Source organism: Phacochoerus africanus, chromosome 14 (assembly GCF_016906955.1).
Source record: "Phacochoerus africanus isolate WHEZ1 chromosome 14, ROS_Pafr_v1, whole genome shotgun sequence".
In the NCBI taxonomy this organism is placed as follows: Eukaryota; Metazoa; Chordata; class Mammalia; order Artiodactyla; family Suidae; genus Phacochoerus; species Phacochoerus africanus.
This window is the reverse complement of record NC_062557.1, coordinates 7,544,632-7,571,797: the sequence shown is the minus strand read 5'-3', so window position 1 is coordinate 7,571,797 and position 27,166 is coordinate 7,544,632. Positions and strand designations below refer to the sequence as shown.

Below are 27,166 nucleotides of genomic sequence, written 5' to 3'. Positions count from 1 at the left end.
ATGACTTCTGAGCAAACCCCTCATTGGCTTAGGCCTTGCTTCTCCCTGCATCCGCGTGACACCTGTTCGCAGCTGACCTGATCCCAGGGCTGAGGCATAAATGGGTGCCAGACATGGTGCTGGTCCCGCTGGGTGCTATCCAGCTGCATCTCAGCTTGCTGGTCCTGGGAGCTGGGCTGTGCCAGGGCCACTGGGAATCTGGAAGGCTGTGGAGTCAGCCATGTGGTCCAGAGGCCCTGGGACCAAGGACCAAAGTGACCAGGCCTCTCCAGGTGAGGAGTCTCTGGAGGCCGCAGCCACTGGGGCCTGTGTGACTCCTGCCTGCGTCTGGCCACACCCCCTCCTGGGTGCCGCCTCCCCAGGGTCCCGCCCCACAGCAGTGCCCTTCTGGGCTGGCCAGCGGGCATTTGCAGGTCGGGGGCAGGAAGAATGAGGTCCATTGTTCCCTCGGCTGACCCAGAACGGCTGGCTGCCTCAGTGTGCCCAGGGCTCCGCCCCTTGTCCTGGTCAGGCTCTGCTGTGGGGAGGGGTGACCCACCTCCGGCCACCAGGGCGCCACCTGGTAGGCCAGCCACGTCCCCAAGGCCTCGCTGGGCCCCGGGACACAGGCAACCAGGAGCACAGCCACCTTCCGGCCTTTCTTAGTAAAGGGCAGCCTCTGGGGGAGCCTGGGGGATGGGTGGGTCCCCACGGGGGCCTCAAAGGCTTGGGGCTGAAGGGTGGGAACAGGGCTCAGGGGCTGAGGGAGGTAATCTGCAGAGCCTGGCTCTTGAGCTGAGGTTCCCTGAGGGCAGTAGGACCGTGACCCCCAAACTCATGCACCATCCTGAGAGGCTCCAAGATTACTACCAGATTCTCCAAGGGGTTCCTGACCCCAGGAAAGGCAGAGAACTAACCCAGAGTACGGCTGAGCCCCTAAGGTTGGGGGGCACACAGAAGAGCCCCACTGGGGCCCCAATTTTTTTTGGCCGCAGCAAGCAGCAGCTTGATATGCCATCTCGGGTCCCAGACTGGGGACTGAACCCAGGCTGCAGCAGTGAAAGTGCCGAATCCTAACCACTAGACCACCAGGGAGCTCCCTGGGGCTCCACCTTGCTTATTCATCTCAGGATTTATATTTTACTAGTATGTCCTTCTTCCCCTCCCCACTTCCATCCACCGATGGGGAGACTATATTTCATAGTTCTCTCCCAAGACTCAGGAGACCAGGGCTGCCAGTGGAATCTTGCCAACTTGCCAATGTCTCACCTTGCTCACATCCCTTCCCTGTCCGGGCCTCGGTCTCCCCGTTTACAGTGGGAGCTCATTGTAGGGACTCTGTGCAGGGTTGGGGTACGGGGGAGGGTGTGTGCAGAGGGCAGGTCCAGGGAGCCAAGCTGGGAGGGAGCCCCCCACTCACCATCCACGGGGGTGCAGGGCTCGTACACCAGCCGGTAGCCCTCCAGGATGCCGTTGGGGAACTGTGGGGCCTCCCAGGACACGTTCACAGAGGTGGTGGTCAGCTCGCTGAACTTGACCGAGCTGGGAGCGCTGGGGGCTGCGGGAGACAGCGGGGGGGCGGGGGTTTGGTTTCTCCTTCCTGGATGTTCAAAGCCCTGCATTTGGTTCCCAGGACCCGGCAGGGGCGTTTGGGCCCAGAAAGAACAAGCAAGCAGGGCTGAGGGCAGGCGAGGGCAGGAAGGGGTCGCCAGAGGTCATCGGACCCTCCCCCTCCCTGCTCATGTCGTTCGCATTCTTTCCAATATCAGAGTCCAAGTATTGGGAAAAAAGGGGACTTTCTTGTCCCTCGAGTTGGGGAACGCGGGCTCCTTCCTGCTAAGTGGCTCTGGGTCCTGGTGAAGAGCCCAGGACACGGCTGTATTGTGCCCCCAGGGTCACTGAGGGGACAGGCGATGTTCTGGCTTCCTGGGTGGGGGCGGGCAGGCAGGCAGGGGTGTCTGGGCTTCCGGGCATCAGGTGGGCACTCGAGCATCTGCCAGAACTGCAGTGCTCATGGCCTTTCTTCATCCCCGGGGGCCCGGGGATTATCACCGACAGAGCAGCGCAGTCTGTCGGGAGCAGCCAGAGCCAGGGATGTTCAGCTCTCCGGAAGAGATGCTTTCTCGGCCCAAGAACCCTGGAGTGACCCCAAAAACCTGGGGGAGAGGAGGTCTGTGGGGGAGGCCAGAGAGGAAGGGAAGGAAGCCTCAACTCCACTGCATCCCCACCGGGCTATTATTGTCGGTGCCGCCCCCCCATGGAGCCGGAGCTAATCCCGAACCGGTTTCCGCTCCAGCCCGCGGGAGGCAGCGCCAGTGAGCCGTCTTTGAAGGAGGGAGGCCAGCTCTGGGGCCCCTTCCTGCCTCCTCTCTGCTAAAGGACGTGAGCCAGAACGCTTTGTCCTGCTGACGGAAGCGGCCAGCTTCCCGGGGGGCTCACATCCCGCCGGTGACACTGCCAGAGGGTGGTCGAGACAGGCGGGCAGGCAGAGAGACAGACCCTCGGGAGCCATGGGAAGGAAAGGGTTTCCCTGGAGCCAGAGCTTGTCCCCAGAGAGGACCAGACTTAGGCACTGACTCCACGGGGTCTTGCTCGCTCTTGAAGAAAAAGGTAATTTACAGGACAGAAAGCTGCTGGTTAGAGAAGATGCTGAAAGGAGGTTAAGGACAAAAGGCTTGCATTCAAATCCACGGAGAAAACTCCAAGGCTGGCAGAGGAGGAGGCTGGTGCCATGAGGACAGCCCGGGATAAGCTCAGGTACCCTGGGCTCCAGCCTCTGCTCCCCCACTGAGCAGCTGGGGTCCCTGGGGGAGAAGCATCACTTCAGAGCCACCCCTGCTCACCTTGAAACGGGGTAACTCCTGCCCTGCCTGTGTCCTCAGGGCTTCCAGAAAGATCAAGTGTAATGCTGCTGGAGAAGGGCTAGGATGCTAGGCAGAGGGCTGGCTCTGCATGTGTGGGCTACAGGATTTGTCCCTTCCTCTTCTCCTTTGCCTGCCCAGCTGTTTAGCCTCCTAACCAGTCTCCCTGCCTCCTTCCTCTCCCCTCCATCAGCCTGTCCTCTGTACAGCAGCCAGAGTGGCTTTTTTTTTTTTTTTTGGTTGTACCTGCAGCATGTGGAAATTCTTGGACCAGGGATTGAACCCACACCACAGCGGCAACCCCAGCCACTGCAGTGACAGTGACAGATCCTTAACCCATTGTGCCACAGGGAACTCCCAGAGTGATCTTTTACAAACATAAACCATATCCTGCTGCCCAGCCTCTTATACCCACCAATGGCTCCCCATCATGCTTAGAATTAATCCCAACTTCCTTCTACAGCCCCCAGACCCTCTACCACCTGACTCTCGCCCATTTTCTTCAAGCTGCCTGGCTTCCTCTTTGTTCTTTAATCTCCTCCAGCTTCCAGGCCTTTGCACCTGCTCTTCCCTCTGCCCAGAACACCCCTCCTCTAGAACTTTCCACATTTGGCCTCCTCCTCTCACTGGAATCTCAGCTCGGATGTCACCCGCTCAGCAAGGCCTCTGCAGGCAAACCTCTCCGAAGCCATTGGTCCACCCCCTGCCTCTGTCCTTAGACCCCTCACACCCACTGCCACCTGAGGTCAGTTCATCTACTCATGCCCCGTCTCCATCCCAGGAGGGGGACCTGGTCAGTTTCACTCACTGCTGTGGGCCCAGCATCCGGCACGGACAATGCTCAATAAATACCCGTGGGATGAACAAAGCCGGGGAGACGTAAGAAAGTGAGGTGGGAACGGGGCAGGGAGCGGAAGGGGGCTGGCTGGGTGCGAACTGGCTGTCAGCAAGGTGAGCTCTCTGGGGAGGCTGGGGGTCGAAGGGAAAGATCTGGGGGCTCTCCGAGGCCCCTCTTGGGGGGTTGTGCTCTCCCACCATGGAGGGCATCCCATGGGGCCTGGGTACCCAACCCAGATCTCTCAGCTGCCTCCATCCCCCCAAGAGCCCAGAGGCCAGGTGGGCCTCCCCTCCCCCTCCTCCCCTCCCCACCTGCTTGCTGGGTCTGGCCCCTGGTGGGGGTGCTCCGAGGCCCGTCCCCCGCGGCGTTGAAGGCTGCCACGCTGACCATGTAGGCAGTGTAGCCAGTCAGGTTCTTGATCTTGACGCCGTTCTCGGCCAGGAAAAGCGTCTTCACCCGCTCGGTGAGGTTCCGCCGCTGGGCCTCCCAGAAATAAATCTGTGGGCACAGGGAAGCGCAGGAGTGAGGGAGAGGGTCACCCCATTTCCCTCCTGCTCCCCCCCCCGCCTCCCATCTCAGACACACCTTCTTTCATCCCCATCACACACCTGGACAGGTGTGTCGCCCAGGAAACAGAAGTATTGAGGAGCTGTTTCAGAAGCCCTTCCAGAACCTTCCTTTCCACAGCTAGTACTTTAGTCTCTGCACGACTATAAAGTCCACGAGGGCACAGAAGGATTTAGCACAGCCAGGGCACATCAGCCCTCAGAATAGCGTTACTGGAGGAATAAACCCATCCTGTTCTGCAGGAACCTGAGGGCAGTGTAAGCAAACTCCACGCCAACTAAGAGCTGGATTCAAGGACCAGCCCATCGGCAGCACCTGCGAGCTGCTTAGGGCTGCGGCGTCAGCATCTGCTGGTGGGCAAGGCCTCCGGGGATTCACCCACACACGACAGTATGTACAGCCTGCTGCAGAGGCAGGCAGGCAAGCAGGCCAGAGGCTGACCCCAGTGCACCACTTACTTGGCTGGGTGACTGCCCTGAGCTGCAGTGTGTCATCTGCATAGTGGGGGTCAAGGGCACCCCCTCCCCAGGACCCATGTGAGGAGCAAAGGACATAAAGATGAAGACGCTGCAAGGTTGAAGGTTTTAGATCAGGAGCACATCAGGTGTTCACGGTGCTTCCAATTACAGTTGATCCTTGAGAACAAGGGTTTGAACTGCGCAGGTCCACTTCTAAGCAGATTCGTTCAATACATAACCGGCCGCAGAATCCGCGTTTGCTTGAATCCGCGGATGACAAATCGCGGATATGGATACTATGGCCCTTGAGCATCTACAGACTTTGGGATCCACGGTGGATTCTGGAACCAATCCGCCACGGAATCCGAGGAACAACTACATTTCCTATTCACCGAGGGTTAACTCTCATCGTCAGCGAAGCAGCAGATCCTTCGCTAGTTTTAGAACTCTGCATCCGAGGCATCCAGAACGCACCGCCAAGCCCCAGGACGCGCGGAGGATTCGAGAGCATTTGGCGCCACCTGGTGGCCAACGGTGTTCCTGCATGCTATTGGCTTCTCCGTTTCTCAATTTGCCTGGAGAAAGCTCATCAAAGTGAGAAAGAGCTAATAAAAGCGTCCCTGTCTGGCAAGTGTGAACAGCAGTTAGGACATCTCGGTACCACTAAATTCTCGCTTTTCGAGAACACCTCCCGTTTTCTTTCTTTCTTTTTTTTTTTTCAGTCTTCTGATCCGGGTAGATGGGTGAGAGTGGAGATAACCGCTTGAGTCACTTTTTCATTCGCTCCTTGGAATGAAGGGGTGAATCTTCTTGGAGTGGGTTCAAGAGAGACTCGGAAGAGGCGGTGGCTAGAGGGTTTTTTTTTTTTTTTAAGGATTTCTGTTGTAAAGGGATCAACTAGAAAAATGGCTCAAGGAAACGTGAGGTTGGGAAAAGGCATTCGAAAGATGAAAGCGATCTCAGAATGAGAAAAATGACGAAGCCAGAGAAGGGGTGCTGATGGCTGGGGTCATGTTCCTGGGTAGGGGGAGGACGAGGGTCCAGGACCTGGGGCCACCAGAGACGGGACCCTCAGCAGGTGGGTCTTAGCTGTGTGTACTGAAGGCAGCAGACCTTTGTTAGATGACGGCTAATCACATTTGTGCAAATGGCACAAGGGGCTGAGCCCTGACCTCAGCCCCCAAGAGGCACGCGGCCGAGGTGCAGTGCGGGCTCCCCGGAGGGGCCACATCACGGTCAGTTTGGCTCCCTTGGGTCCTAAGCACTATGGGTGCTCACTAAATATTTGCTAATAATCAGGCAGGAACAGGTGTAGGAGTGAATCATTAATAAGCACCACCTTCTACCTCCTGTTCTCAATTCCCTGCCGCTTCTGGCTTCATCACAGACAACAGGCTGAACTTCAGCCTGGGTTAAGTCAGGTCCACACCCGTACGCCACGTCGCTGGCTGTCCCTGGAGGAAAGCCTCACTTTCAGTTCCCGAGCACAGCCCTGAGCGGCCTGGCCACCAGGCGCCGCTGGCCTGGTCCACTCACTGCATCACTGTTTCATCCATTCCCTCCCCATCTGCACTCCTAGCTCAGGACCTTTCACGGAGCATCCGATGCCATCAAACAAGACTCCACAAGCTCCCCTTCGTCACCAGGGCCACCTCCTGCCCTGTGTCTCTACCCTCCGCCTCCCTCCCACCACCAGGGCTGGCTGAACTGCCAGCTCCCTGGTAAGGCTACCCTCCACTCAGGCACTAAATCCACACCCCTCACCTTCTCCAGGTCATCACTCAGCACAGCCTCCTCTCCTCTCTGAATCACCAATTTCTTCCTCTTTCTAGAATCACATCTATCAGCACACGCACCTTTCTCTACTTAAAACCATCTCTGTTGACTGTCTTTTCCCGTGTTTACCCCGTTTGGTTACTTCCCTTTAAAGCAAAACGCCTCCAAAGGGCTGTCAGTAGGCCCCCTTCCTTCTCGAAGCCACTCCAAGCAGGGAGCCCTTGCCCCTAACTCTTATCAGAGTCACCTGTGAACCCGGCCTGGTTAATGCAATAATACAGGGCTCGGCAAACTCCTTCTGTAAAGAGCCAGGTAAGAAATAGTTCAAGCTTTGCAGGCCACAACGTCTCTGTGGCAGCTTTTCAAGAACTCAGCCGTTGGAACTTGAACGTAGCCGAAGGCAACTGGGCAACAAATGGGTGCGGCTGTGTTCCAATAAAACTTTATTTACAGAAACAAGAGGGGGGCCGGATGAGGCTCCAGGGTTGTTGCCCTCCGCCCATCCCTGCACAGCTGCTTCTTTGATTTCATCTTGCTTGAGTTCTGAGTAGTAGTTGGCACATCTGTTTCCTTCGTCCTTCTGGAAGCATATTTTTCATGCGGGGCTCAGTTTTCAGACTTCTGGTGTTTTCTATCTACCCAGGTCTAATCTCTGGGCTTTCAGGACCATGTATATGCTGAGGGCTCCACCATTCACACCTCCAGCTTGGACCCGCTCTCTTGGACTCCACGGCCTGTATCTGACCTCTTCCCTCTGAAGTCCAAGATGTCCAGAACTGACGCGTGCTCTCCCGCCCAGCCTCCACCTTCCACCGCTGTCGCATTCGCTGCTCTGCCACAGGAAGCTCTGTCATCCAGTTGCCCAGAATCCCCTGCTGCTTCTCCTCTCACCACCTTCCGTTCATCAGCAACTTCTCCCAGTTCTCAAAGGGTCCCGGGCCCCACCGCGGCTCACCTCTGCTGCTGCTCCTTCTAAACCACCATCACCTGGGTGATGCCATGCCTCCTGGTGCTTCTGCACTTTCCCCACTTCACGGCAGCCAGCACACACCTCCAAGACCCCGAGTCACCCAGGTCCCTCCTCTGACACCCCCCCTGCCCCGGCACCATGGCGTCATCCCACTCAGAGTGAGAGCTAAGCCCTTGAGAGCTCCAGGCCATGCGGCCCATCACTGGCCAGACCCTTCTCCCATCACGCTGCCCTCCCCCGCAACACGCTGGGACACACGGGGCTTTGGGCCGGTCTGTATACCCGCCAAGCACCCACCGACCCCAGGGCCTTTGCTCCTCTTTCCCCTCCTTCGGGGATGCTCTTCTCTCGGATCCATGCCACTCACGCTCTGTCCTTCATCTCTGCTCAGGAGGCAGCTTCTCCGAGGAGGACCCTGCTGAAAAGTCCAAGCCGGCTTCCTAAGCGGCTCCACTTACCACCACCAGGCGGTGCTGTTTGCTTTGTCCGGCGCTGGAGTTTAAGTTCAAATTGTCTCCGCTCCTCGCTGTCTTCTCAGCACCGAGGACACAAAATAACTCCTCAATTAACGCCTGTCCCTGCAAGGCCGGCGGCGGCACGAGTGCGCCCGACCCGGACGCATCACAGCCCATCCCGGCGCCCCCACTGGCTGCTGCCGTCGCACGTCGCCGTTGCTCAAGTTAAGGTTAATGAAGGCGGATGTGAACGCAGGTCTGGGAGGCGGCAGTTCCGCGTCCCCATCCGGGGCTGCGAAGTTTCCCCGAGCACGTGGACACCTGCTGCGTGACGCGCGGAGTCTGCGCACCCACACATTTCCTGCGATGGTGCATTAACTGGAGACTTCTTCCCCCGGGGAGGCATATGCTAGGGCCGCAATATTTAGTTTTCCCAGCTGGCGCTCCCAGGCGAGCACTCAGGATGCCATCCGTCTTCAGAGCATCCTTGGCAGGACCGCCTTTCCCCCTCTCTCCCGCCTCCTTCACCCCACTTGGAACCAGCCTCCATGCCGGATTCAGTCGGAAAAACGGGGTCTCCCGTATGAACGAGCCGTGTGACCTGGCAAAGGCCCTTCCCTTCGCGGAGACTTAGTTTCTGCCTGAGGGGTGGGGGCTGAAGGGGGGTGGGGGGAACCAGGAAAGGTCCTGTGGTCCCCCCCTTCCCCACAGCACCGGGTCCCCTCTCTGCAGTAACAAGCCACGACCACCAGCAGCCAGAGTGATGCTGGACACAGGCGCGGGAAGGGCCACCGGCTGTGTGTCCAAGGGAGCAGCGCGTTACTATTATATTATATCACTATTATCATCATCATTTTTGCCACCTCATCGAGAGGTTGTGTGGCACACCTCCTCCACACCCCTTGGAGGGTGAGGGCAGAGGGACCTGGAGTCTGACTCTGCTGCCGGCTTTTTCTCTGACCTCGTTGAACCACCTAACCTGGGCCTCAGTTTCCTCCTCTGTTCAATGGGCACAAACACCCCCCCCCCCCAACACCAGCTTTACAGGGCTTTCGAGAGGATTAAGGAGTTCTAAACGGCTCTGCGAAAGCTAGAAGTCAAATGAATCCTTTTTTTTTTTTTGCTTTTTAGGGCCCCACCTGCAGCATATGGAGGTTCCCAGGCTAGGGGCCTAATCGGAGCTACAGCTGCCGGCCTACACCACAGCCACAGCAATGCTAGATCTGAGCCGCATCTGCGACCTACACCACAGCTCGCGGCAACGCCAGATCCTTAACTCACTGAGCGAGGCCAGGGATCAAACCCGAAATCTCATGGTTCCCAGTCAGATTCATTTCCGCTAGGCCACGATGGGAACTCCTGAATCCTGTCTTAACACACGAGGTTGTCTAAAAATCATCGGACCCAGAGATTTCCAAAAGCTGGCCAGGAATTCTGGGCTAACTGGCCATTCAATCAGCATCAATACTGTAATCAGGGTTGGCCAAAAAACCACTTTGAGGGGTCTCGTGTTGACATCAGGAGCCAGTAGGCTGGGTGGGTGGGCAGCTGCCTGGGGATGGTGCAAGCTGGGGTGCAGCCTGAGTTCCCAGCCTCCGAGCACTGCCTGCCCCTAGGATGCCAGAGAGGATGGGTGCAGCTTTGCTCCAGCGGCATGTAGGCACACATTTCATGCACCGGGTGCAAACGGCTGAGGGGGCAGGTGTAGACCCAGGACTTCTCCCGCTCACCACACCTGGGTCTCTCCCAACCCCACCTGGCCCTGTGCCCCTCTGGACCTGGGAGCTCCCCTACCTTGTAGCCCTGGATGTCTCCATTCTGGCTCTCCAGAGGGGGTGGCTCCCATGTCACATCCAGCTGTGTGGCCGTGGCGCTGTGGACAGCCACGTTGCGGGGCGCTGCCGTGGGCACTGGAGGGCGAGAGGGGTGGTGGGTGTGTGTGTGGACCAGGGAGGAAGAGGTGGGCTGGGTTGGGTGGGGCCCCTGATGCCACATCTCCTCCTACTGGGCCTCGGGGGGTGGGGGGTGCTGGGAAAGGTGTGCTCGGGCCGGAAGGCGGCAGCGCTCACCTGCCTCCCCGACGAAGACCTCCTGGGGGGAGCTCAAGGGGCCCTCGCCTACTGCATTGTACACGCTCATCCGTATCTCGTAGCGCCGGTGCTTGTTCAAGTCTGGGGTGAGAGTGGAGGAGGGGAGAAGCACACAGGTCACCGGCCCTGCGGTGGGCAGAGGCAGCGTGCAGGGCAGAGGCTGTGCGGGGTGGTGGGGGCGGCTGTGATGATGCACCCTTGGGATGCCGGATCCCGTACGAAGGAAGGTTCAGGAAAGGGCAGGTTAAGCGGAGGGGCTGCCGGCGTTGGGCGGGGGTGGGGATGGGGGGGTGCTCAGCCTCATCCCTGGGGATCTGGACACAGGATGACGCGGACATCCTGGCCAGGTGTGACCGTGCTGGATGCTTCGGAGACTGAGAGAAGCACTATGAATATTTATACTGGGACCACTGGTATGAAACCCAAACTGTCCTGGACATGCCAGGTCACAGGTCACATCTTCCCTGCCCGTCCTGGGCTCACTGGTCACCACCACTTATTAAAGCCCCACCCCTGCCCGCACGTCTCCAACAACCAGCCCTTAGCACAGGGTGGGGGGCTCAGCCCTAAAGAGAAGGGGCTTACTGGATGTGAATTTGGGGCTATGAAACGCTATGTTTTTGCTTCGCTTCGCTGGAGATGCTTAGGCAGAAGCTGGGAGAGAGAAGCAGTTGCAGGAAAATGGGCTGACACCCTGGATGGGAGTCGCTGTTGGGGGGGGGGCACAGCTGGAATGTTCTCCCACACCTCTCTGGGTTCCCCTCCACGTTCCCCCTCCCCAGGTGGAAGTTCTCCCCTTGGGAGGAGGGTGGGGGCATCACCCTAATTGTCCCGCAGCCGGGGAGGCCCCTGGGCTGAGGAAGAGCGGAGAGGGACAATTCAGACAAATGGAGGCCCCGGCTCAAAGCTCCGGGCCTGGGGAAAACCTAAGGTCTGTGTGACATTAGGAAAAGGGCTAGTCCCACCCAGGGCACTTCCTGATCCCTGGAGGAGAGACGGCCTCTCTGCTCACCCAGGGTGGGGCTTGGCCTGAAAGAGAGCCGAGGAATTCCCTGGTGGCACAACAGGTTAAGCACCTGGTGTAGTCACCCCAGCGGCTCGTGTCGCTGCTGTGCTGGGGTTCGATCCCTGGCCGGGGAACTTCCACATGCCGTGTGGGCGGCCAGAACAATCAAATCAAATCAGTTAGAATAAAACAGTTTGGTAAAAAAAAAAAAAAAAAAAAAAAAGAGGCAGAACTGATCTGAAAAGCTCCCATGAAAAATGGGATGAGAAAGGGCAGCAGCAACGTGGACACCTGCCCGCTGGACCAGAGGGACCACCAGCTCCTACCATGGACCTCCTGTCCCCGTCTCCTGCCCAGGCCTCCCCGCTCCACCCCTGCAAAGCACAGGGTCAAACCATTTCCTTGTCTCTCCTGCACTGATGGAGAGGGGGCTGGAGCAGACCTTCCCTGGTGACCCCCCCCCCCCCCGCTTTTCTGTATGTTTCTGGAAAGGCCCTCGAGTTGCGGCGGCCCGGTTCTTCAAGTGGCCTGGGGTAGGGGGGCACCCCTCAGCTGTGGTCAGGTGTCCTCGGAGGCCCTCTCCCCTCCCTGTGGAAGGCGTGGCCCCACCGGGACTTACTGTCCAGCTCGTACTGCGTGAGGCTGGGCCGGCTCAGGTTCCGCACGGAGTACAGGGCTACGGGGTCAGGGGAGGGGGGGGAGGCGGAGGGGGCCGGAGGGAGACAGCAGACAGAGGACGTTAGTACACACACCCCGCTCCACAGAGACCCCGATGAGGGGGGGCGGGCTGGGGGAGACAGGAAGCCTGGCAGCACACATGCAGAGGGAAAGAACTTTCCAGATTCCTGAGTGAGGGGCCAGGGCAGGAGCTGGGGGAGAAGGCAGCTCCCAGGACAGTGCTGCCCCCACCCTACTGTGCATGGGCTGGAGGTCACAGGGCACCGGGAGCCCCTGGGACACCAGCATCCCTGGAGACAGCCCTGGGGGACCCTCTGGTGCCAACCTGCTCCCCTGCCTAAGGCTGGGTGCTGGAGAACACCGTGATATAGGGGGGTTGTTAATTTCCTCCTATGAACCAGAAACCATTTAACTACCACGAAATAGGGCTGTGTTATGAAATCACCACCACAAGCACATGTCTGCCCCCCCCCCCAAAATAAATAAATAAAATAACGCACACAAGCGGTTGGATCAGCTACTTCGGAGTTTTTCTATTCATTTTCCTGGGCTACCAGCGCCATCATTTTGTGGTCGGCTAATACTTGCTGGCAGACAAGGCCCACACGGTTTAAGGGAATGATGAGAGGAAAGATCAAACATGGAGAGGCTCTGAAACTCCTCCTCCTCCTCCTCTCCCACTCGGCTCTGTTTAGGTTCCACCCCCCACCTGGGTACCAGATCCTCCAGACTCCTCCCACCGCCACGTGAATCAGTGGGTGGAGCCCACGGCACATCAGCCCGCACGGGCCCTCAACCCCTTCCCTAGCCTGCTGCCTTGATGCCACCCTCACGCTCTGCCCGCATCACTGCATTAGCCTCTAACGGGGCCCCCTGCCTGTGGACCCCAGCGCCAGCCATCACACTCACGCCCCCAAAGTAAACCACCCTGACCCCAAAGGACAGCATGTCATTCCCTCACTTGTGTGTGACCCTCTCTGGGATTTCTATGCGGGCGGCTTCTCGACTTTTTCCTTCCTGCTGCAGAGGCAGCCTGGGTTCCCGGGAGCCCAGGGCAGAATGGTCCCCTCCCCCAGGGAAGAGGAAAACAGACTGCTGCCCCTGGGATGTGACCAGGCTTGGCTTTGGGTCCTTCCCATCCCAGGCCCTTTGCACAGGCTGAGCTCCCCCATTTTCTTGGAACTGTTCAAAGTGGAATCATCCATCCATCACCCCATCCATCACCAACCTCATGGCATATGGAGGTTCCCAGGCTAGGGGTTGAATCGGAGCTGTAGCCGCCAGCCTACACCAGAGCCACAGCAACGCGGGATCCGAGCTGTGTCTGCAACCCACACCACAGCTCACAGCAACGCCGGATCCTTAACCCACTGAGCAAGGCCAGGGATCGAACCCGCAACCTCATGGTTCCTAGTCGGATTTGTTAACCACTGAGCCATGATGGGAACTCCATACATCGGGGTTTTCTTCGTGAGTGCCTGGCTCCTCCTCCAGCCTGCATGCTCTGAGGGGGCAGGGACCCTGTCTGTCTGGTTCACTGGTGTCCCCCAGTGTCTGGGGCTGTAGAAGGTGCTCAATAAACCGGGGCTTAGGGACTGAATGGATGGGGTGAGAGGCACACACAGGGGAGGGCGTCAGGGTTTCGGGTTAGCGTGCTTCCAGGGAGCTGAGAGCTTCCAGGCAGGGAGGGGAGTGTGGGGCCCCCACCTGCCCTGCCTCCCTCTGCTGTCACTCACGGGTAAGCTCTGCCCACTTGGCCCCTGGATTGTTGATGCCTCGCAGCGTGAAGCCCCTCAGCCCCTCGTAGAGCAGTTCCCGGTACCGGATCCGGAAGCCTAGGAGGATGCCGTTGATCTTGTCCTCGGCTGGTGGCTGCAAGGAAGGGAGTAGGGGATGGGGCCCACCAGGCTGGACCAGGGCTAAGCATCCCCTCCACTCCGTCCCGCCCTCCCTATCTGGTCTCCTGCAGCCAGAGAGCAGGGACTGTGGTGTTGTTTTTTCAGTAGGGCCGCACCCACAGTATATGAAGCTCCCAGGCTAGGGGTCAAATGGGAGCTACACCCCAGCCACAGTGATGCCAGATTCGAGCCGTGTCTGTGACCTACACCACAGCTCAGGGCAATGCCAGATCCTTCATCCACTGAGCAAGATCAGGGATTGAACCCACATCCTCATGGATACTAGTTGGGTTCGTTTTCGCTGAGCCACAATGGGAATTCCAGGACTGTGTATTAACCAGGAAAGGAATGAAAGTGGCCTCGAGTGTTTTTAATTTACAAAGCATTTCCAAGGAGCCTTTTCCAGCCCTGTATCATCTCTGCGAGGCAGGGCAGGACAGGAATCACCACATCGTCTCCACTGAACGAAGCAGGAGAGTGAGGCTCAGAGATGGTAAGGAACTTGCCCAAGGTCACACAGCATCACCGGGACTCCGGGCATGACTCTGGATGCAGAGCGCATCTCAAAGAGTCCTTCCTTGTCTAGAAACTTCCTCACATGACCACCAGCTCTGCCCTGGCCAACATTTCCTGGAGTTTCCCAGGGAATTAGGGCGCGTCCCAGTCCCGCTCTTCAGTAAGGACAAGGGCAAGTGTGACTTTATCGTTTTCTCCTGTGCGTTCTGATCCCGTCCTCAGATGAGCTGAACAGGCTTCTGGAAAAGGTGGAAACTACTTTTTATGATCCCTCTTTTAAAAAACCTGCTGAAACAGTTCAGCTTTTTATTAGCTCCTTAATTGCAATCCTGGCTGCAGCTGGCACCTCCCTGCCCGCTTCGTCACTAAGGCGCCTGATTGGCTCCAGCCTTGCCCTTGCCCCCAGCTGCACTAGGTCGTTTTCACTTAAGGGAGCATCCTCCTCGGGGGTGGGGGGTGTCTCCCCTGTTTTCTCTTCAAGGGCTTCCCCTTCAGGAGGGCTTCAGGTGGGCAAAGGCTGGCCCCTGCCCCTCTAATCCTGAGAAACAGAGGCAGGAGTTCATGGCTTTGGGGTCTCTGTAGGTGATCTGCTGAGACCCAAGGCTAGACTTCAGAGGATGGGGGCTGGTCCCGGAGGCACACGTGGGCAGCTGAGTCTCTGCGATGCATCCTCGGGTCCCCCTCAGACTCTGGCAGGAGGGCAGTGCCCATCTGAGCGGGTGGCTGGGGGAGGAGGGGTCAGGGGGAGTTCTTTGTACCTGGACAGTCGGTCCTGCTCATGGTGATGGGACGGAAGCCGCGAGGGCGCAGGTGAGGCGTGGCACCTGTGTTTGGTCTCTGTGGGGAATCCCTGCACTCACAGTGGGGCTGGGTTTCACAGAGATGCTGGCAGCCCCGCCACTTAGGGTCTGTGTGACCTGGGGCCATTCGCATCCTCTCTCTGAGCCTGGGTCCCCGTCCACACAGGGTGTAGGGCAGGAGGAGCCCCTGACCGACGCTCAGATTACCAGGGAGCAGAGTGAGGATTGAGTGCGGCTCTATGCGAGTGTGTGCCGTGTTCCGGGCTCCCCCCCGCCCCAGGGAGGGCAGCTGCCGTCTTTCTCGTCACGGCACAGCGTGTGTCTGAGTGCCTGGAGAACAGGAGCCCCTCCCCGCCTCCTGGGTCCTACCTGCCATCGGATCAGCACAGAGGTGGTGGTGTGTGGTGTCACCGAGACGATGGCGGGGGCTTCGTCGGGGGCTGGGGAGAGAGGCGGACAGGTGAGCTCTGGAGGGTGGCACTTAGGCCTCCCTGGGAGGCCACGGGGACTGATTCCTCGAACTGCAGGGCAGCTTCCTCTTAAACCACTCTTCCCAGCCACCGCCCCAACTTCTGCACAACAAAGGGTCTGGGTGGAGGGGGACAGAGGGGCAGGGACCTTGGCCCCGGCCCAAACCCCAGGGTCCAGAGCCCCTCCTTTCTGCCACTCGAGCCAAAGGCCTCCCCCAGCCCCCCCCCCCCGAGGCTTTCTGGGGGTAGCTGCAAGCTGGGAGGACATCAGGAAAGACACACTTGGGGTTGAGGATGCCAGGCTGGCTGTGGGTGCCTGAGCCCATGGCAGGGACCCCTCTGGCCCAGACCTCCTGGGGACTCTGCTCAGAGAGCCAGACAAAGGGCCCAGCGGGCATGGAGCCCCTCCCCCAGGAGAGAATGCCCAGTGCCCAGGAAGTGCCCAGGGGACCAAGGGAAAGAAAACCCCACAGGGGGCACTGACCGGCCTGCAGGGTGGTCAGTGGTTCTGACTCCTCACTGAACTCGCTGTCCCCGATGTCATTGGTCGCCTTGACTCGGAACTTGTAGGATGTGAAGGGCTTGAGCCTACGGGGTGGCGGGGGGCGGGGGGGGTCCAGGTTGGATGAACAGAGGTACCCCCTAATGACCCTGCTCTGTCACTTCTGCCCGCCTTCACCCGAGGGCACCCCCAGGAACCTAGAAGCTTGGAGAGACCCTCCGTCACCAAGGGGACAACCTGGGGCCAGGCCCGGAGGTCCCCTAGATCAGGCCAGCTCAGGAAGTGGCCTCACTTTTAGCTCCAGCTCGAAGCCACAGGTCCCCAAGCGGTAATGTCCACGTATTTCGGACCCCAGAGGGGCCTGCAGGTGGGAGAGCCCCCCAACTCCCGTGGGGGGCTGACTCCTCCTCCAAGAACAGCCACCTCTTTCTGGCACTTGGTACATTCAAGAGGAGCCAGTGAATTAAGAGTTAACCGGCACTTTATAAGCCTCATTTCCTCTCCAGGCAAACGTCTGTCTTTTTGATTTATTGGGGGGTGGGGTGGGGAGAAGAGGAGAAAAGTATCGCTCAAAACTCTCAGTCACGTCAACTGGAATATAAAAAATACATCCCGCTAGGAATTGAATTGAAGGCAGAATTTCGGGAGCGAAGCTCCGCTCCCCTATTAAAGATGGAGAGGGAGCGGCTGCCTGGCCGGGAGGAATCGCTAATGAAGGGGGGCATCCAGGCTCCAGAAATAGATAATTAAGAGGCAGCCCTAACAAGGCTCCAGAGAGAGTGGGCAGGGAGCTTCGGACAGAACTGGAGGGGCTGGGCGGAGGGGAGGGCAGCTGGGGGATGCGGGTGGTGGAAGGGGTTTGGGGGAGCGCAGGCTCCAGGTGTCCTCAGGCTGCAAGGAGCAGAGGGGAGATGCAAGTGGACAGACAGGCAGACAGGCAGACAGACCCTCACCTGTCCACGACGAAGGCAGAGGCGTTGTGGCTCACGGAGGCCGAGTGCAGTGCCCACCGGCCGCCGGGCAGCTCGCGGGTCTGGATGGTGTAGTAGCGCACGGGGGAGAGCCCGTCGCTCCCGGGCTCCCAGGACAGCAGCACGCTTCGTGCCTTCACGTCCTCCTGCTGCACCACGGGCTTGCTGGGGGGCTGCGGGCGGTCTGGAGGGGCGAGCGGGAGGGGCAGGCAGGAGGGGATGTGGTTTTGCAGCAAGAGAAGGTGAGGCTCTGGCCCCACTGCCCCCGTCCCATGCCCACACGCCGTGGCTCCTGGTCAGCGACTGACCTCGGGCTGCTAGAGGCCCCGGTGCCTGGGAATTTACATCCCTTGAGGGCAGCCCCGACCCAGGGCTGACAGTGAGGAGGTGGAAATACCCTGTTCCTTTGCCCCTGTCTGCGTGGTGCTCAGATGGGACCCATGCTGTCCCAGGAATGGGGCTGAGCCCGTGTTTTCTCCGGGGGGACCCGACTCTGTCCCTGCCCTTGGCCCTGTCTCACTTCCCCAAGCCCTGCTGGGTCTCAGCACTTTTGCCTTTGGGGTGGATGAATCTTTTCTTTTTATGGCCACACCCATGGCATATGGAGGTTCCCAGGCTAGGGATCGAATCAGAGCTGCAGCTGGAGCCTAGGCCACAGTCACAGCAACGCAGGATCCGAGCTGCGTTTGCAGACTACACCACAGCTCACAGCAATGTCGGATCCTTAACCCACAGAGCGATGCCAGGGATGGAACCCTCATCCTCACAAAGACAGTGTCAAGTCCTTAACCTGCTGAGCCACAAGGGGAACTCCAGGGTGGGTGAGTCTTTGCTGCGGGGGCTTGTCCTGTACATTGTAGGATGTGTGGCCTCTACCCAGTGATGCCAATGGCACCTCCCTTCTGGGTGTGACAACCACAACATCTCCAGACTTTGCCCAAGGTCCCAAGGGGCAAAGTCACTGTGGTTGAGAACTCTGTCCCTCTGGTTCCCCCTGGGAACAGTGATAAATCACGTGCACAGGGATCTGGGGCTCAGGCCCGCTGCTGGGGAGCCCGACCCTGGGTGAGAAGCCTGCTCAAGGCAGCAGGGGCCCCAGCTGCCGCCCCATCGCCACCCAACTGGACACGGTCTTTGCCGAGGGGGAGGGGAGAGAGGAAGGAGCTGGCCTCGTCCACCTGCCCTTTAGAAATCTGGTAGCTGGAGCAGAGCGGGGGCCTTGGGAAGGAAGCGCCCAGGTCGGCTCTGAAGTCTTCTGGAGCCCTTGCGGGCCTTGATGTCAGAGATTAGAGCCCACTTTCCACCCCAGACCAGGGCAATGAGACACAACTAGCGATCCCCAGCTGTGCACCAGGAGGCAGTCTGAGCACCCATGTCACAGACAGGTGTCCCCTTGGCAGCACCCCACCTCCCGCTTCCCTGTCTCCGAGAACAGTCACCTCTCTTCTCGGTGGTCACCACCAAGGCCTCGGCGGCCTCTCCCCAGCCCTTGCGGGTCTGGGCTGTTATGCGGAACAGGTAGACAGACTCTGGCTTGAGGCCGGTGGCTGTGTACTGGCGGGCGCTGGGCGCGAGCACCTCCACCGTGGCAGTGTTGGCCGTGGTGGCGTTGAGCCGGTGTGTGATCTGGTAAGCTGCGGGCAAGGAAGGAAAAGAGCCATGCTAGGAAGTGGGGCAAGCTGCCTCCAGAGCCCCCAGAATGGCTCCTTCCTTTTTAGCCACTGCAATGTCTGCCCTTGGGCCACCTGGGCTGAGGTCCGTCTGCTTGAAGCCCTCAGGGTCACTCTCATGTCCTCAGCTGCCACCTGGGGAGTGTGACTCAGGGGGCCGTGGACGGGTGCTCTATGTTACCCATCTGTCACATCCCTCCCCTGGGGGCGGATTGGGGTCCCCTCTCTGGCCTGTGAGCCTGGCTGCGCTGAGCCGGCCAGTGCGCCCTCACCTGGCCACACTTGGGAACAGCAGCCGAGGTTCACACATGGCCTGAACCTGACCTTGCCCTCCAGCTGAGAGTCTCACATACTGAGATTTCTAGTGGGAGAAATTAGATGCAGAGCCATTCTCGAGGATATGCAGACACCTGTCCCGGGCTTAGTCTCCCTCTTGCCAACACCCAATCTCCCTCCATTACAGCCTCTATCTCCCTCTTCCTGCAGCTGGGGCCCGGGCAAGGTAGCAGCTTACCGAGAATGATGCCATTGGGAGCAGCGGGGGGCTGCCAGATCAGCCGCACCGATGTTGTCCTCACTTCTGGGAACAGGATGCCCATGGGGGGTCCCGGGACTGGAGGGACAGAGGAGAGGCAGGTGACAGTGTGGCTGTCCCTCTGCCTCAGGACCAGCCTGGCTCCAGGAGAGCAGCACAGCGGACAGCAGGCGAAGGGGCCCCTCCACTCAATATTTCGAGTTCATCTCTGCCTGGAGGCTTTGTCCTCACACAGGGCATGAAGATGCGACTGGTGAGGATTCTACCCTCCAAATGGTCATTATTTGGCAGGAGCTAGAAGGGACCAAGGCTCCAGCCTTGGGGCAAAGGGAGTGCCCCCACAAGCCCACCCGGCTCCTCTCTCTAGACCTCACTCACTCTGGGATCCTTGCAGCCATAGCTCCCCTGTCTCTACAGCCCGAGCCATGCCTCCCGGGTCTGCACGGGCCTGTTTTCCGGGTCCATCTCCTGACAGTGCAGACTTGTACCTTGGACGGAGGGATGGCCAAGGGGCAGCTGTTTGGGGCATGTGGCTGGAGGCTGAAGGGCATGGGCCAGAGGAGGCAGGGGTGGGGGGTGGGGAGAACAGGGCGGTGGAGTCAGGGGTCGGATTGGGAGGCAGCTCTTCCCAAGCTGCCTTGGTCCAACAGGAGATGGCCAAGAAATCGGAGATTTCTAAACTTGAACTTGGCCTTCCAGGTCATTAGGAGGGTATATTTGTCAAGGCAGGAGGATAGAACATATTTAATTTAACAGATCATTAGCTTGATTTATCACTTTAGAACACAGAGACATATGGCATCGGGGCTTCCTCTTGCACTCCCATCCCGACCCCATGAATGTTTGTGGGGAGCCTTGTGCAGAGAGGACGGAGGGGGTTAGAGCACCTGTCAGGTCAGCCTTTGAGGGGGAGTTTTGCTGCAGCGCGGAAGGCCTGGGGCCTGGCTGGCACCACTCTTGTGCAAATAGGATCAGCAGGTTCGTGCAAAGGAAAACTCAAGCCTTTCCCTTACACGGGCCTTCACGCAGAGCGAATCAAAACGGGTGCAAACTCTCTTTTCTGTTCACTTGTCCCAGGGAGACTGGATCCGGTGTCAGACTGTCCTTGCACTGTCCTTTCTTCCTTAGGGAGGCACAGTCTGTAATTAGCAGCCCTCGCAGTAGGCTTGGTGGCCCTCGGTGACCCACCTCCCCCAGGAGAAGCCTGGGGCCACGGTTCCCTTCGAGGCAGAGTGAGACCAGTGGGGCAGGGCTGGGGGTGGGGAGGGGAGGCTGCACAGCTCCCAGCCCTCCCCAGGTTCCTAGGGATGTGAACTCACCATCATCCAGCGTCCGCTCCAGGATGGGAGGGTGGCTGGGGACGCCGTCCCCGATGCGCGTGAAAGCCAGCACCTGGACCTCATAGAGCACGTATTTGCCCAGGCCCGTGAGCTGGGCGCTGCGGGACGAGTTCCCTTCCACCAGCCAGAACCGGGGCTGCGAGTCTGAGTCCTTCTCCTTATACGTCACCTGTCGGAGCCCAGTGCAGGGGCGAGGTCTTAGGCCGGGGTCCTGCCAGCATCTCTCCTGTCTCCTTCCCAGGAGCCAGGTGCGTGAGGATGAGTGGGTGGACCGGGGCGGGTGCGGGGGGGTGTCCTCGGAAGGGCTTGGCTCCAGGGAGCAAGAGTCTATGCCGAGCTAGTGCTTGGGGAGGGCGGGGGCACAAAGATGTGCTCAGCCATGGAGCTGGAAGGTTCCTTAGAGAGAGCTGTTTCCCAGTTGGGAAAACAGGCCCAGAGAGGGACACGTGCTCAAGGTCACACAGCCAGTAGTGACATGTCAAGCCAAGTCTCAGGGCTTCCAGGCTGGGGCTGGATCATTTGGTGGATGCAGCTTTGGGAGCAATTTGAGAAGATAATGGAAACTGATGCTGGGCCCATCAGGGCTGAGGGTTAGGCTTGGGGCGCCCAGTGGGGCCTCATGGAGGAGGTGGAGACTGCAGGCCTTCATAGGAAGCCCCCCGACCCTCGAGGGAGGACCCCTGGTTGCCATGGTGAGCAGAAGGGCCCCGTGGGGTCATGAGGACAGGGCACCCTGATGGGAACGGGGCTCCAGCTTCAGTGCCGGGTCTCACCTTGTAGCCCAGTACCAGCCCGTTGCGGTCGGCCTCGGGGACTTCGTTCCAGCGCACCAGCATGCTGCTGGAGGTGGTGGCCAGCGCTGACACGTTGGTGGGGCCAGAGGACGGCACTGGGGGAGACAGAGCGGAGAGAAGGTGCTCAGGACTCACCGTCCCCCGGAGGGTGAGGGGTGGACCCGGGGAGGGAGAGGGGGCACAGACCATCCCCAAATAGCAGATTATCTTGCCATGATGATAAGTGCGTGTGGCAGATGCCACTTCTGATTCCACATCCGCCTCCCTGGTGTCCCCCTCCCCCCAGGCAGAATAACAACAGGGCAAGGCTGCATTTCCTGCCAGTGGGTTGGGAGGATAGGAGGAGGGGCCTGGGTGGGAAGGGACCCAGGGTGGCAGGAAAAAGCCACAGGGCTGCAAACCCCATGTGGACCACGAGGGCTGCTTGTAGGCTGGGAGCACATACTCTGTGCTTGCCAGGCCCCGGTGAGCTGCTATTTGTGCTTCTGGAGTATTCTGTGAGCTAACCCCACCTGCACCCTCTCCTCCTTCCCCACCTCCAATCTCAGGCACTGCTGGGTGTCAGGGTTCAAGGTGAGGGCACAGAGACAGGCATCCCCTCCTGAGAGCCGCCCCCTCCCTCCTCCTTTGGGAACAGCGCTGGGAAGGAGCAGGCCCGGGAGGCGTGGCCACCCGGCAGCAGGTTCTACACTAAAAGGAAAATGAGCCCGGGTTCTTTCTGCACCACAGCTCCAGCCTTTGTGCCCCTGGAAGGCCCTGAGGGCAAAGAGACACAGGCGGGGGTATCCCCAGGCCACGGGGAAGTGACGGCGGGGCCAGCGCCGAGTACCTGACTCCCGGGTCCTGCCCATCACCGTCTGGCTCCAGGGCCCGCTCCCGATGGCGTTGAAGGCCTGCACCTGCACGCGGTACTCCGTCCACTCCTCCAGGTCTTCGATGGTGTACTCCCGCTCCACGCGGTCCTGGACCACGTGGCTCAGCGTCTTGCCGCGTCCGTCTGCCCGGCTGTACTTGATCTTGTAGCCAACCGACTCGGGGTTCCCGTTGTATTCCATTTCCGGGAGGGGCTACAGGAGGGCAGGGGTGGACAAAGCTGCTGTGAGGCCAGGCCCATCCAGTGTCTGGGGGACCTGTGGGGCTCCTGGTGCCTCTTCCAGGGAGCCTTCGGGATCACCCAGCCCACTGTCTAACCTGTAGCATCTGTGTGATGTGCTCTACCCCTGGGTGTGGCTTAGTTGTGTCACTGTGTTTCTGATGGCCCCGCCATCCCCCTGTCTCTCCACCCCGGGATCAGAGGAGAGGCGGCACCCATGCTTTAACTGCGCACGGGACAAACTTCCGACCCTGCCAGGGGCGTCGGCCCCAGGGAGGAGACGCATAAAAGCTGCCTGTCCCACACACAGCACCTTTGGCCGTGCCTGTCTGTGCCACCTGACTCCCTCCCCCAGGCTGCCGACACAGACTTACGTAATCGTCTATAACACGCCTGGTCTCGGCTCCTGCCTGCCTTTGGAGAAGCAAGCAGGTGGAAACAACACCAGTCACTGTCAGGAAGTCCCTCCGGCCAGCAAACCTCAGGCTCTCCCACTGCATTTTCTTCCCTCCTTCCCTCCCTCTCTTTCTTTTTTTGCTTTTTAGGGCCAAACCTGTGGCATATGGATGGAAGTTTCCAGGCTAAGGGCTGAATTGGAGCTGCAGCTGCTGACCTACACCACGGCCACAGCCACAGCCACGAGGGATCCAAGCCACATCTGCAACCTACACCACAGCTCACGGCAAGGCCAATCCTTAACCCACTGCGCGAGGCCCGGGATCGAACCTTTGTCCTCATGGATACCAGCTGGGCTCGTTTCCACTGAGCCACAAGGGGAACTCCTCTCCCACTGCATTTTCAACCTCCTTCTTCTTGTTGGAGTCTCAATGAAGGGCAAAAAGCCAGTTTCCTTTCCTGGGCTTTATGACTAGGCTAGTGGGGCCACGGTCAGTGGCTTAAGGTCGTTTGGATGACGTGGGCGGTGTGGATAAACAGTGCAGGTGCGCGCATGTTGGGGACAGCCTGTGACCTGAAGCAGGTGTGAGCCGAGGGTCTAGACTCCAGATTCTCCTCTGAAGGTGGGAGAGCTGGGGTGCCCTCAGCCCTGGCCCACCCCCATTCTGTTTCTCCAGGGGTCCAAAGAGCCCCTGGTCCACAGGCTTCCCACATTCTGACCCAGTTTCCCCTGTTCCTCGGCCTCTGCCTCACCCTCTCTCTCCTCCCTCCCTCCTCCTAGCCCCTGCTCCTGCAGACACTTAGTGAAGCAGACCAGGGGCCATTAAGACAGCAATCAATGGGCCTGAGAGCTTGAGATGGGCCCAGAGTGCACGCTCCCTTACCTGCTAAGGAAAGGTAACGGGCCGTGCACTGTTAGGCGGGACTGGGGGTGCCCGGGGCCCTGCACAGCCCAGCTACTGCCTTTTAGTCCCCCTCCAGCCCCCACCCCGGGTATCGGACCTTTTAGCCTTTTAGCGCTTGGAAACCTTGAAGTGTGAGATACTGCAGGGAAGTGGGGAGCCGGCCTGGAGCGGGGTAGAGAGGAGGAGGGAAGGAGGCGAACATAATAGAAGTCTGTGCAGGCCCAGGGCACCCTGGGCGGGGCGGGATGGCAGCTCTGCCTGGTGCCAGCCACCTGGGAGGGGCGGCGTAATTAATAACTCGGGCGTCCAGGGCTGATGGCTGCTTTCACCAGGCTGTCCACATACGTGAAAGGCAGCAATGACTTTTCTGCTGCATCCCAGCCCACAACTTGACAGTTTTGCAAGCTGTGTTTTCGGCACCTAGTAAGTGATTTTGGTGGGCGCCAAAGAGCCGTGTGGCTGGAGGGGCCTGGCGAAGCCAAGTCAGGCAAGGTCCAGCCCCCAGAGCGAGCGCTCCCGGATTCTCTAAGGAGCTGGGCTCTGTGGTGCTGTCCCCAAGTTTATCTGTCTGGGGATTCCTCCTGGACTGATGCTCTGTGGGAGCTGTGCTGGGAAGCGTTGTCCTGGGGAATGTCCGGGGGAGAAAGTTCTCTCCTGTTCTCCACGAGCTGGGTCAGCAGTGTGCTCTGGGGTTAAGCTGTGGCTTTGGGGGGCCAGACTCCCTAGATTGGGATTTTGCGCCCCAGTGTTAACTAGGAGGTGGGGGAGGACGTGGGGAGACCTGGGCCAGTTCTCCACTTCTCCCTGCCTCAGTTTCCTCATCTGTAAAGGCCAGGCTCGCTTGGCTGTCACAGGCTCATGGAGAGGCTAGGGTTCAAGGCCCAACTTTGAAAGCCCCTCAGAACAGTGCCTGGCAGAAGCCCTCAGCAGGTGGGAATTACCAACTCGGGCAGGGTTGCCTGGGGTACAGACCCTTGATGCAGAAACCTGATCTGTGGGGACAGAGCCTAAGAACTTCTCCCCCTCCCCCCGTTCCCCTCAACCTCAGAAGCAGCCCCTCACTGTCCGACTTGCTGTAGTGGGACAACTTCTGTCCAGATCCCAGAACCACCCCTGGGAGCTGTGTGGCCGTGGGTGAATTCCCAACCTCTCTGAGCCTCAGTGTTCTCAGCTGTAAATTGGGATAGTAATATGTCCTTTGCAGGATCATGGGGAGAGTAAATGGAAGAAAAAGGGTACAGTGCGTGGCGTGTAGAAATGCTCAATAAGGAGGGTTTTCTCGCTCCTCCCCACCTGGGGGTTTGTTTGTCGGGCTACGACTGGTGATCAGAAAAGACAAGGGGCTGGTGGTAACCCCCCCTCGGAGGCAGCGACACCTCTGCAGGCTGATGAGGACTGAGGAGACACCCCACCCCTGCTGCCCTTGCGGGAGCCTCACCATCCAGCGGAGCCACAGGCTGGTCTCGCTGGCCGTTCGCAGGGTGACGTTGGCCGGGGCCATGTCAGGGGGCGCCTGGAGGGTCTGGATCTTTCTAGAAGGCTGGCTGGGTGGGCTGGTGCCCACGATGTTCACCTGGCGCATGCGGAAGCTGAGATGGGGGAGGGGTGAGCAAAACGGTGAGGGCAGGACCCTGGGGCCAAAGCCCGACGGATCTGCGCAGCCCCCTCCCCTCCTGCCCCGTTACCTGTAGTAGGTGAAGGGGTTGAGGTCGGGCACCTCCATGGAGCGGGCGTCGGGCTCATTGGTGACCTGGTGGATCAGCAGCCACTCCTCTCCCTCCCCAACCACGCCCACCTGCAAAGGGAAATGCTCTCAGGTGGGGCCAGCCGGCGGGGCTGAGATGGGGGTGCTCTGAGCCCCAGGTCCTGAGCAGTGCAGTCCGGCCCAGGGAAGGACTGGATTCAAACCCAGGCTTCCCCTGGAGGGCACTGAATGGGGCCACCATATTTCCAGGCCCTTAAACATGTCTTCAAGTGTGACCCCGAGCCCTCCTGCAGCAGAATCTCAGGGGATGCTCATTAGAAACCCATTCCTGGGCGCTGCCCTTGACCCAGCCAATCAGAATCCCTGAGGGGGGAGCCCAGAAGTCTGTGTATTTAGTAAGTTTCCTAGGTGATTCTCCTATTCCTCCTGGCCTGCTTTTAAAACCTCAGCTAAATCAGAATGGGAACTTCCAGGTATGGGGAGATCCATGCTTTGGAACCTCTGAAAGTTCCCCTATTGCAGCCAAAGGTGAGAATCATGGCTGTATAGGGCTGCAGGAAGCAGCTGGCTATTTTTCAAGGACAGCCAGTCACCACCTAGCTTAACTGGGGTGTGTGTGTGTGTGTGTGTGTGTAGACATGTATGCACAGGCGTACTGATGAGGTGGAAGTAGAACTGTGGGTGTTTCTGGTGTATTTGGTCTTCAGATCGTTGCATGTGAAACTGACACAGACATAAACACGTATGATTTGCTTTCAAGAGCATAGGCACAGCCAAGGCCGGGGAGCAGGCTGCTGGAAGGCTCCCCTCCAGCGGGCTTTACCTGGGCCTCCACCAGCCAGCGGGAGATGGACGTCTTCCCATCATAGCCTGGCCTGAACTGCAAGGTCACGGAGCGGGGGCCGATGTTGGAAATGCCCAGGTTGGTGGGGGCCCCAGGGAGTTCTGGAAAAGGAAAGCAGGGCAGGGAAGGAGATCTGGTGAGAAGAAGGTCTTTCCCCATCAAACAGGACTCTCCGGGCTTGGAGGGGGCTGTGTGTCACACATTTTCTAGAAGCCTCCTTGGAGGAGCGTGGCCGAGGCCTCAGCCGGCCAACGTGGTCTTCGTTCCGGCATCTATGGCTCCTTGTGTTCAGACAAGGGACCCAAGGCGGGTCTGGGGCTGAGAGAACCTGCCAGGGCCAGGAAACAGGAGCCGGCCAGGTGAGGGCTTCCTCTCCATCCAGCGGCATATGGAATATGGAAGTTCCCAGGCTAGCTGAAATGGAGCTGCAGCTGCCGGCCACAGCCTGAGCTCATGGCACTGCCTGATCCTTAACCCACTGAGCGAGGCCAGGGATCGAACCCGTATCCCCATGGATACTAGTCGGATTTGTTTCTGCTGCACCACAACGGGAACTCCCAGCTCTTGTATTCTGACCTAGGAACCTAGGGTTCTGGATGAACAGAAAGAGCACAGATTCTGGGGTCGGACTGTCTGAGCTGAAATCCAACTCCGCTGCTTCTAATGCTGTGTGTCTTTGGGCAAGTTACCTAACGTTTCTGTGCCACAGTGTCCTCCTGGGTAAAATGCACATGATAATAACATCGCCAACCTCAGGGTTGTTGAGGGGATTAAATGAATTGATGCGCTTAGGTCTGGGCTGGGTGGGCACTAGACCAATATTCACCAGGGCTACTGTTATTACACTTGAGGTTGACGGACACTCGGGGATCTCAGCCGTCTGGGTGGCAGGTGGAGGGGTTCCGGCCACACCAGCATAGACCCACAGGCCCAGGCGGGACCACGTGGTTATCCAGTGCATCTCCCCATAGATACAGGTGGGGAAACTGAGACACAGAGGGGACACCGACTTGCTCAAGGTCATAAGTGTGGCAGAAACGAGGCTGAGG

The 27,166-nt window shown here is 59.1% G+C and overlaps 1 protein-coding gene across 2 annotated transcripts in view; it reads right to left on the bottom strand.

Annotated features, from left to right (window-relative positions):
- SDK2 (sidekick cell adhesion molecule 2) overlaps positions 1–27,166 on the bottom strand; it is a 287,007-nt gene that overhangs the window by 27,889 nt on the left and 231,952 nt on the right. Inside the window, exons 22-38 of one of the 2 annotated variants that reach the window (XM_047756656.1) lie at positions 26,097–26,218; positions 25,254–25,363; positions 25,007–25,157; positions 22,004–22,241; positions 21,154–21,269; positions 20,360–20,549; positions 19,020–19,118; positions 18,275–18,469; positions 16,818–17,019; positions 15,847–15,950; positions 15,262–15,332; positions 13,415–13,550; positions 11,620–11,676; positions 9,974–10,075; positions 9,699–9,814; positions 3,990–4,176; positions 1,400–1,537 (exon numbers count right to left, since the gene is read on the bottom strand). In XM_047756656.1, coding sequence (XP_047612612.1) covers positions 1,400–1,537; positions 3,990–4,176; positions 9,699–9,814; positions 9,974–10,075; positions 11,620–11,676; positions 13,415–13,550; positions 15,262–15,332; positions 15,847–15,950; positions 16,818–17,019; positions 18,275–18,469; positions 19,020–19,118; positions 20,360–20,549; positions 21,154–21,269; positions 22,004–22,241; positions 25,007–25,157; positions 25,254–25,363; positions 26,097–26,218 — 2,334 coding nt within the window. The remainder of the gene's footprint in view (positions 1–1,399; positions 1,538–3,989; positions 4,177–9,698; positions 9,815–9,973; positions 10,076–11,619; positions 11,677–13,414; positions 13,551–15,261; positions 15,333–15,846; positions 15,951–16,817; positions 17,020–18,274; positions 18,470–19,019; positions 19,119–20,359; positions 20,550–21,153; positions 21,270–22,003; positions 22,242–25,006; positions 25,158–25,253; positions 25,364–26,096; positions 26,219–27,166) is intronic. The other variant, XM_047756657.1, reaches the window with a different exon arrangement.